Genomic DNA, 10,851 nt, shown 5'->3' on the forward strand with positions numbered 1-10,851 from the left:
TCAGAGAAGAGGGCTTCACTTGAAGCCGTTCTTCGGACTTCAGGAGCTTCTGGGACGTGATGTGAGTGAGTCCCGTTCGAGCTGCAGAGACTTCTGATCTGAGGACTGTTTTGATTCTCTTTGTTTATGATCCTCAAATGGAAGATTTAAAAAAACAAATCAAGGATATAAAGTGAAACACAATGTGTATGTTGTCATGTGACTTCCCAGCGACACTGCAGCAGCGCCCCCTGCAGCCACAAGTGGTTCTGACTGAACAAGATCCAGTCAGCTTCCTCAACCCCTGTCCTGTGTACGCCTCCATTCTGTTCATCATTTTAATAAGCAAGAAGTTACTGATAATAAAATAAAGACTTTACTTCACCCCCCACATTCATGCAATCACACAGAGAGGCCCTGAAAACAGCCTCTACCAGACCTCATAGAAAACTAAAAGTTCTATGACCTTTCATTTCAGGGAAGAAGCAACTTATTGTTCTACAGATTAATCTGTATGTACGAGTGATGTCATCAAACTTTTGACAATCAAGGAAGTAAGTTTGTTCCCATCATGTCAATCTACTCCTGTGAAATCCACCTGCTGGTTCCCAGTCAACTAGAGGAGAACTCTCCTTCAGGGCTTCTTCCTGCAGATCAGTGTGTGTTTCTCGTTCCTCTGCCACAGACACACACTCGTCCTTCAGAGCCGGAGAACTTTCTCCTCCTCAGGTCAAAGGTCACATGGTCTCTCCAGCATTTAGTGTGACGTGCTCGTTACAGCCCACAGCTCCACATGTGGCCGGCAGCTTGATTGACAGCCTGATTGGTGCTTTACAGTCCTGATGGCAGCAGGACTGCTTTACTTATATTTTTGATTGATATTCATATTTGCATAATGTTTTATTCTTAGAACAACATTTGAGGCATCAGCTGGTATTGTAGTTCTTTGGCTGTAGACAACAGAACCCAGACACCCCCCCCCCCCATCGGAGATTCGTGTCTCTGGTTCTCTGAGTTTCTTTCATCACACAAGTCCAATGTTTCTGTTTTACATGTTTTGGGTCCAGACTGTTCATATCAATGTGTTTCACTTCTGTTCAGCTGCGCTCCACCAGAGCTGCTCACACCTGATTGGTCAACTAGAGACAGAGAAGTCTGCCTGATGTGTCAGATGAGATCTGGAGCCTCCTGTGTTTGATGAGAACATCATCGTGTGTTTGAACCTCTGACCTGTGACGTCTCGATGGGAGAGAATCGTCTCCTCACGTCTCCTCACGTCTCTGTGTCATCTTCTTCGTCTGTTTCTGAGGATCCGGCTGCGGATGAGAAGACAGATTGAACCCCGCTGCCCTTCTGACAGGATCACGCCTCATCATCAGAACCCCCCCCCCCCCCCCCCACTCTGTGGTGAGGGTGGGAGGCTCCCGGGGGCTCTGACGGCCGATGGAGGGATCATGACGCACATCACAGCCCGTGGGAGGCCGTGTTGAGGCCGGTGGAGATCCTCCTCAGCAGGAGGTCCTCTGGGTCGGCTCAGGTCAGGGACCAGTGGAAAGTTACTGAGGTTTTTCAAAGAGAGGTTTCTCCACCTCTGAGGAAGCAGGATTATAAACATCACAACAGAAGTGACCTCAGAACTCGCTGCTAATAATAATTATCCCTGCTAATCATTCACAAAACAGAGGATTAGAGACACAAAGAAATCCAAACCGGATCGAGGACAGGACGAGACATGTGGGACGCACGGGCGGAGGAGGTGGATCGCAAACAGGTTTTGTAACAAGATAATTGCAACAAGATTTGATTTTACTTTATCAGGATGTTACATATTCGGTCACAACCTTGTTTTTGTCTGAGTCACCTCCGGCATGTGGCGAGTCAATCCTCCATTAGCCTGTTGAACATTCATGGCTTCATATTAATCATTTTGCTTTTAGTGCCTCAGACCTTGTTTCACGATTCTGGACATTTGCTTAAACAGACAATTATTTCAAAAGTGAAAAGTTTCAATCGTTGTTTCTGTTGTTTTTCTGTCGAACCAACAAACAACCCAAATACCCCCCCCCCACCACCACCACACCCCCCCACCACCACACCAGGGCTCAACATTAAAGACAAACATTCGTGGAACCGCCCCCTGATTGAATCGGCTCCGAGCTGAGAGTCACCGGAACACACAGAAGTCGGACGCTGCAGTTTCCTGCCGTCGTGTGAACTGAAGGTTTTATTGAATCCTTTGTGCTTCACCTTCAAAACTCTGCATCACACACAGAGATAACAAGAAGTTCAGCTTCTTAGAGGAAGTCACATGAGAGTCATGATAACCTCGGCGTCCCCGTGGGAATCTGTTCCTGCTGACGCCCTTGAGGAAGATGCTGACTTCCTGTTAGCCGTTGACCATGACCTCTGACCTCCCCTGCAGAGGGATCAGTGTCCTCAGGGACCAGAGGAATCGCTCTGTTCAGTGTGAGCGTCACGTCAGCTGATCCAGACTGATCCTCTGATTATCACCACATCACTGGAAGGTCGGCGCTCTGAAGGGGAGTCTCATTGATTACTGAATAAGTTGAGGCCTGAAGCTCTTCATAGGATGCAGGGTCAGCTCCCCTCTTCATCACCAGCTGCTAGTGGAGTGCTCTTGTGCAAGGCAGTGACCTTCACCACCCCAGCATCTCTGGGTGGACAGTGTTAAGTTGTGCTGAACTTGATGAGTCAACAGAAAAACCAGAAGAAGAAGCTCAGACGGATACACAATGGGAACAAGCAGGAGAAACCAGGAGGAAGCTACGGACGATGGGAGCGTGTGGTTTGTTCAACTGTTGTTTCTTTTCTATATCTGGTCCTTTTGCAGCTGTGACCAGTGGAGGGACAGGATTCCATGGGAGCTCATGGGGGGGGAAGAAGCTGTAACTCATCCGTTTGTCTCGTGGACCAGAAGGATGAGCCTCTAGCGCCCTCTGCTGTCAGGGGGACTTGTTGTGATAGAGTCAGCTGCTTGAGTCCAGATGTTGTTCTTCACATTCTCACATTCTTCAGCTCTGGGTGAGGCTGCTGTTTCCATTCATCTCCTGCAGTCTGCTGCCCTCTAGTGACACGCTGCTCCTCAGAGTCTCAGAGGAACTGACCTGAGAGCAGCAGCAGCCACGTGTCTGAAGCTTCCCTGAGGAGGAGCGATGTGCCAGGAGGAGAGACTCTGACTCTGACTTTGGTTTTATGTGCTTTGTGAAAATGTAAATTCCAGTCGCCTCCTTCAAAGTCTTTGTTTGAAACCACAGCAGCTGCTCAGGTCCTGATTCCAGTGAAAAGCTCAGAACAAACCAGAAACCAGCTCCTCAACACAAGATGTGTTTGTGTCGAGGTTTATTCTCTAAAGAAAGATTCAAGGTTTCTTCACCGGACAAGTAAGTGAAAACAAAACGTAGAAAAAAGTTCTAAATGGACCTCACCCAAAATGTGGTGGAGCCATAAACTATAAATAAAGTGTCTGGTATACAGGAAGAAGCCAGATATACAAACACTGTCATTGTGATGACATCATCCGGAGTCAGTATGAGGTTCATAATGGATCTGTTTGGTGAAAGCTTCTGAAGGGGGAGTTCTGCTCCGTTGGTTTGTCTGAGTTTGTTGCTTCTCACCTCGAAGTGATTAGAGACGTTACAGAGAGAGAGAGAGTTCCTGACTGGGTGGAGTGACGTCACTGAACCACCTCAACTGGGAGAGGACCAGTGGATCTGCACCAGTAAAGAAATAAAGATCCCTCTGCAGCGTCGGGTGACGTCACTGCACCACACTCCAGTTCATGCCTCTAGGCCGTGTGGTTTGAAACCAGCAGAACGTGTGTTCCATAATGAGCTGTGTGTGTCTGTGTGTACTCGGGAGGGGGAGTTGTGTTGCTGTGTGGTTTAACACGCCACTGAATGAGTCACATGAACTGTGGGACACAAACTTATTATTGTGACATCGAACCGTGTCTAATTTGTCTCAGATGGAGGGTTGGGGTCGTCCAGAGACCGGATGAGGTCGGGTTACCTGTCGGAGAACCTCCTCACAGCTGCAGATTCCAACATCTGTCCTGAAGCTGGAGCGACTCGGAGGAGAAGAGCAGCTCCGGGCGTTTTGAAGCTGAGCAGCTGAAGCCCTTTGTGGAGTCTGTGGAGCTCTGAGGGTCCAGGAGGACGGAAGCTTCAGGATCTGATCAAACAAACACAATCTGCAGCCGGACTGATTTGTGTTGGGTTGTTCTTGTATTTCACAGTGTGTCTTGTTTTGTGTGACACTTTATCAGAGGAAGTTGTTTGTTTAAATGTGCTTTATAAACAAAGTACTTAGATAGGATATCTTCTCATCTGCAGCTCAAGTTGAGGTTGAGTGGTGAATACATCAGGGTCACTAGGAGTGATGGGCTGAGGTCAAAGGTCACTGCTGCAGGGAGAAGGTCTGCTAGGGAAAGTGAGAGAGGGGCTGAAGATGAAGATGGAGGATGTGTCGTCCCGCGGTAAGAAGGAGTGTGACGGGGAGAGAGGAGGCAGGAGGCGGATCATAAGAACACATCCTCCGCCCTCTGAAGACGCCTCCTTACGGAGAGTCTCTCTCAGTCTGCCCGGTACCAAGTGTCCCCGAGCCGCCTTCATCCTCCACACAGAACCCGATCAGAACCCCTCAGCCTCCTCCGGTTCCTCCTCCGGTTCCTCCTCCTCCTCCTCCTCCTCCTGCTCCTGCTCCTCTTCGGTCTTTACGCGCAGCGGAGCGATGGAAGCGCTGCGCCCGGAGCCCCGCGCTCCTCCGCGGCTCCGCTTCGGCCGCCTCCTGCTGCTGCTGCTGGGGAGCAGCGTGTCCTGCTCGGCGGCCTGGGACCTGGTTCTCCTCCACACCAACGACGTGCACGCCCGCGTGGAGGAGAAGTGCGACCACAGCGGCCGGTGCTCCGCCGGCGTGGCCCGGAGAGCCACGGAGGTCCGGAGGGTCCGAGCCGCCGAGCCCAACGTGCTGCTGCTGGACGCCGGGGACCAGTTCCAGGGAACCGTGTGGTTCAACTACTACAAGGGGGCCGAGGCGGCGCACTTCATGAACACCCTGAGATATGATGCCATGGTGAGACGGGTCCACCAGCAGGGACCAGAGGACACGAGGACAGGGAGACAGGGACACTTTAACTTCCTATCAGAGAAACTTTGACCTTCAGAGACAGGGTTAGGGTTCAAGTGGGACACCGTCGTAAAGTTGAATCTGTAGAAATGTTTCCTATTTTATTAACTAATGAAGTTGATTTGTAAAGAAAATGGTTCAAACTGTAAAGCACAAGATGATGGATAAAGAAAATCTGTAGTAATAATAATGTAATATCACTAAAATGAACAAATCCCCTGGGGAGGTTGATAATACTAACTATAATAATAATAACCATAATAATAATACTAGATGTAAAAGGACCAAGCTGGTGTTGGTGGTTCCAGCTCCTCACTGACAGCTGATGATCCTCAGCAGGTCTTCATCAGGCACTGGGTTCCTCCTGTGTTTATGTTTCAGATGTTTCAGATGTTTCAGATGTTCTCTTCAGACGATCAACCCGCTCCCCCACAGACAGTGTGTGTGTGTGTGTATGGGGGGGGGGAATTAGCTCAATGCCTCTGGATCTTCAGAGTTTCAGAGGAAGGAGAATCCACTGGTCCACTCATTTGAATGTGTCCCTGAGATGAATCTACAGGAACCAGAGTTATGTTACCAACACACACGTTGAAAGCTGAAACGTCCTTGTTGACTTGGAGCGTCTGTCTCATTGTCTCCGTCCCTCAGACCTTGGGGAATCACGAGTTTGACAACGGAGTGGAAGGCCTCATGAAGCCGTTCATGGAGGAGATCCGGTGTCCTGTGGTCAGTGCCAACATCAGACCGGACCCGACCCTGGCCGCCACCTTTGGGAAGTCCTACCTGCCCTATAAGATCCTGGAGGTGGGGGGGCAGAGGGTCGGCGTGGTGGGGTACACGTCACAGGAGACGTCAGCTCTGTCCAAACCTGGTGAGTGGAAGGTTCCTGTCTGTGGTTAACGTGTTGGTCTGGTTCTGTCTGTGGTTATCATGTTGCTCTGGTTCTGTCTGTGGTTAACGTGTTTGTCTGGTTCTGTCTGTGGTTAACGTGTTGCTCTGGTTCTGTCTGTGGTTAACATGTTGGTCTGGTTCTGTCTGTGGTTATCATGTTGCTCTGGTTCTGTCTGTGGTTAACATGTTGGTCTGGTTCTGTCTGTGGTTATCATGTTGCTCTGGTTCTGTCTGTGGTTAACATGTTGGTCTGGTTCTGTCTGTGGTTATCATGTTGCTCTGGTTCTGTCTGTGGTTAACATGTTGCTCTGGTTCTGTCTGTGGTTAACGTGTTTGTCTGGTTCTGTCTGTGGTTAACATGTTGCTCTGGTTCTGTCTGTGGTTAACGTGTTGCTCTGGTTCTGTCTGTGGTTAACGTGTTGGTCTGGTTCTGTCTGTGGTTAACATGTTGCTCTGGTTCTGTCTGTGGTTAACATGTTGCTCTGGTTCTGTCTGTGGTTAACGTGTTTGTCTGGTTCTGTCTGTGGTTCACGTGTTTGTCTGGTTCTGTCTGTGGTTAACATGTTGCTCTGGTTCTGTCTGTGGTTAACGTGTTGGTCTGGTTCTGTCTGTGGTTAACGTGTTGGTCTGGTTCTGTCTGTGGTTAACATGTTGCTCTGGTTCTGTCTGTGGTTAACGTGTTGGTCTGGTTCTGTCTGTGGTTAACATGTTGCTCTGGTTCTGTCTGTGGTTAACATGTTGCTCTGGTTCTGTCTGTGGTTAACGTGTTTGTCTGGTTCTGTCTGTGGTTAACGTGTTTGTCTGGTTCTGTCTGTGGTTAACATGTTGCTCTGGTTCTGTCTGTGGTTCACGTGTTGGTCTGGTTCTGTCTGTGGTTAACATGTTGCTCTGGTTCTGTCTGTGGTTAACATGTTGCTCTGGTTATGTCTGTGGTTAACATGTTGCTCTGGTTCTGTCTGTGGTTAACATGTTGCTCTGGTTCTGTCTGTGGTTAACGTGTTGGTCTGGTTCTGTCTGTGGTTAACATGTTGCTCTGGATCTGTCTGTGGTTAACATGTTGCTCTGGTTCTGTCTGTGGTTAACATGTTGCTCTGGTTCTGTCTGTGGTTAACATGTTGCTCTGGTTCTGTCTGTGGTTAACATGTTGCTCTGGTTCTGTCTGTGGTTAACATGTTGCTCTGGTTCTGTCTGTGGTTAACATGTTGCTCTGGTTCTGTCTGTGGTTAACATGTTGCTCTGGTTCTGTCTGTGGTTAACATGTTGCTCTGGTTCTGTCTGTGGTTAACATGTTGCTCTGGTTCTGTCTGTGGTTAACATGTTGCTCTGGTTCTGTCTGTGGTTAACATGTTGCTCTGGTTCTGTCTGTGGTTAACATGTTGCTCTGGTTCTGTCTGTGGTTAACATGTTGCTCTGGTTCTGTCTGTGGTTAACATGTTGCTCTGGTTCTGTCTGTGGTTAACATGTTTAACTTCTCAGCTAAAGTTTAAAAACAAACGGATGTCGAGTCAGGGAGGAAGACGCCTCAAAGACAAACAGGAACAGGAAATGATTTCATAAATGTCAAAAGTTTGACTTCTGAACAATTGATGGAAAAGATAGAAACAGACACATCAGGAGGACGAGGACACAGGAGACAAGAAGACAGTTCATATTCAGTGTATTTGTCTTTTGTCCACTCGAGTCTCTGTGATTTGTTTGAATCTAAAGTAAAGAATGGATCTTGTGTTCTCGTCTGGTTTGTCCAGGGCCTCACCTGGTGTTCGAGGAGGAGGTGGACGCTCTGCAGCCGCACGTGGACAAGCTCCTCACGCTGGGGGTCAATAAGGTCATCGCTCTGGGTCACTCTGGTTTCACCAAGGACAGGGACATCGCCAGGAGAGTCCGCGGAGTGGACGTGGTCATCGGGGGACACACCAACACCTTCCTCTACACGGGTGAGCGAGCGTGTTGTCTACTCGTGACATCACTTCCTGTTTGCTGTCTCCGTCTCTGTCTTAATATGAACTCACGTTGAACTTTAGGATGAACTTAACTGTTTTTGAGCTAGAGTACTCAGATTTGTATGTTTTTTATAATGAGCATCCAGCCTGCAGGGGGCGCTGGTGTAGCTACAGACTTTTTGTAGGTAACTTAAAAACCGGCTGCACATACAAGGAACTAAAACATGTCTCTGCAGAAGACGGAGGTGTAGAAGGTTTGAGACCTGAGTCATTTGTGGGAATTAAAAACTGAATCATTCAGGAGCTCAACAAGCTTCATCTGGGACCTCCTCGTGAAGGAGAAGCAAACATCTGGGTTTAATCTCCGCTCATGTAAACAAAGCTGTTAACTCTGGAGTGTTTTTACATTTCCTGCCGCTCACGCTCTGATGAGCTGAAGCTCTGCTGCACTTCTCTGAATCTTTACAAACATCATGTCTGACAGTCTCTCAACAAACAGATGAAACGGTTTGTGTGTAATAAATGTTCTGCAGCTGCATGTGTTAGATTCCAGAGGAACCTTCAGCACGTTAACGTTCATGTGAAACTCTGTGTTCCTCAGGAACTCCTCCCTCCAGTGAAGTGCCTGCAGGTCCGTATCCCTTCATGGTGAAGTCAGACGACGGGCGCCAGGTTCCTGTGGTGCAGGCCTACGCCTTCGGGAAATACTTGGGTTATCTGAAAGTGACCTTTGACGAGGCTGGAGACGTAGTGAGCTCCACAGGGAACCCCATCCTGCTGGACGGCAGCGTCCTGCAGGGTAAAGAGCCCACAGCAATCTGCCTCATCTGGTTCCTTCACCAGCTCCATGAGTCTTTATCTGCTCAGGGAGAATCGTTTCCTCTCGTCATGAAACATGAGACGCTGCTGCATCACGTCTTCATCCAGGTTCCATATCCTGTGAAGCTCCTCAGGAACCTTCACACCTTGTTTGGTTCAGACCGTCACACTTTAGGTCTGAACTCAAATATCAGGTGTGAACGGTTCCTCTTCTTCTTCTTCTTCTTCTTCTTCTTCTGCTTCGTCTTCTCTTTCTTCTTCTTCTTCTTCTCCCTCCTCTCCTTCTTCTTCTCCTCCTCCTCCTCCTCCTCCCTCCTCTCCTTCTAAACAAACCAGACGTGTCCTGTGTTCACATGAGAACACGTGAGTGATGATCTGATCCTGGTTTCACAGACCCAGATGTTCTGGCAGATGTGGAGCAATGGAAGATGAATCTGAAGAACTACTCGTCTCAGGTGGTGGGACAGACGCTGGTCCTCCTGAACGGGGAAGCGGAGGAGTGTCGGTTCCGGGAGTGTAACCTGGGGAACCTGATCTGCGACGCCATGGTGAGTCTTCAACGGAGCAGGACTTTATCTTCATCCTCAGTGAAGATGAAGATTCAAGGAGGAAAGAAACTGTTCAACAGGATCTAAGTTCTAATCTGTAACGTCTGAGAACAACCAGTCGTGTGTTCAGTGTTTTAGATTATAGAATCTATAAACTAGAATCTATAAACTAGAATCTATAAACTAGAATCTATAAACTGACACATGGCCGATGATGATCTGCAGGTGGACAACAACATCCAGCTCCCAGACGAGGTCCAGTGGAACCACGTCAGCGCCAGCATCTTCAACGGAGGCGGCGTCCGGGCGTCTGTGGACGAACGGACCAGGGGGGGTGCGTCACTGTGTCCACGGACGTGTCTCACTGGGACAACACGTTGACAAACAGATTCCAGATTCAAGAAGCAGATTTTGAAATGTGTTCCACAGGTTCGATCACCATGGAGGACCTGATCTCCGTGCTGCCGTTCGGAGGAACCTTCGACCTGGTGAAGCTGAGGGGCTCCACGCTGAGGAAGGCGTTCGAGTTCTCAGTGAGACGACACGGAGAAGGAACCGGAGAGTTCCTCCAAGTGTCCGGTACTGGGAACCACACGTCCCACCTCAACACTGGTCCTCCAGCTGGTCAGTCGTCAGAGGAACTGATGGAGTTTGTCTTTCTTCTGTCAGGGTTCCAGGTGGAGTTCGACCTCTCTCGACCTCCAGGACGCCGTGTGACCAGCCTCCTCATCCTCTGCACGGAGTGCCGCGTCCCTCTCTACGAGCCGGTGGAGGACAAGACGGTTTACACGGTGGTGCTGCCGTCCTACATGGTGAGCGGGGGGGACGGATACGGCATGATCCCCAACGAGATGGTCAAGCACAACAGCGGTGAGACATCCGAGGCGTCGGTTTGATTTCCACATTTATTATGAACTGCATCTCACGTCTCTGTGTCTGTCCCCCTCCAGGAGATCTGGACATTTCAGTCGTTTCCAGGTTCATCGCGCAGAGAAAGAAAGTTTATCCTCCGGTTGAAGGACGAATCAGGCTCCACAACTCGGCGGCGGGGGGGCGGGGACGAGCTGCTCTGGTGGTTTCCCTGTCGCTGCTCTGGAGTGTGTGTGGAGCCATGTGAGACCGAACAGGAAGAAGAAACGATGTCTCTGTCCTCGTCACGCACCTCCAGTGCAGTACCTCTGATGGACACCAGGGGCTGAGCTGCCACGGCTTATTAACACGTCGGAACACTTCCTGTTTCCATCAGTTCAGTTTGTGGTTCTGCTCAGAAACTTGTTCGGAGACGACAGATCTTTGTAGAAAATCATCTGACGACAAAAATCTTTTTTATATGTTTGTGTAAAAAAAAATTCAAAACATTTTTACATTGGATTTTAGAAAAAGTTGAGACTTTTAGCTAATGAAGAACTTTTCTGTGAAAAAGTGATAAAATGAAGAAATGAAAAGACAAAGCTGCTCGTTCAAAGAAGTTTTATCATGTACTGTGTGTACTTGTACTGTGGCAGGAGTAATAAACTTTTAACATTTGA

The 10,851-nt window shown here is 48.9% G+C and overlaps 1 protein-coding gene across 1 annotated transcript; it reads left to right on the plus strand.

Moving 5' to 3' along the window:
* Positions 1 to 4,431: 4,431 nt before the first annotated feature.
* On the plus strand, positions 4,432 to 10,851 carry nt5e (5'-nucleotidase, ecto (CD73)). Its single transcript, XM_062410977.1, has 9 exons — positions 4,432 to 5,070; positions 5,773 to 5,995; positions 7,761 to 7,949; positions 8,557 to 8,754; positions 9,168 to 9,322; positions 9,548 to 9,656; positions 9,752 to 9,901; positions 9,992 to 10,192; positions 10,273 to 10,851. Exons 1-9 carry the CDS (start codon positions 4,447 to 4,449, stop codon positions 10,437 to 10,439), a joined length of 2,016 nt encoding a protein of 671 aa, XP_062266961.1. The 5' UTR covers positions 4,432 to 4,446; the 3' UTR covers positions 10,440 to 10,851.

Source organism: Platichthys flesus, chromosome 18, assembly GCF_949316205.1.
Source record: "Platichthys flesus chromosome 18, fPlaFle2.1, whole genome shotgun sequence".
NCBI classification, from domain to species: domain Eukaryota; kingdom Metazoa; phylum Chordata; class Actinopteri; order Pleuronectiformes; family Pleuronectidae; genus Platichthys; species Platichthys flesus.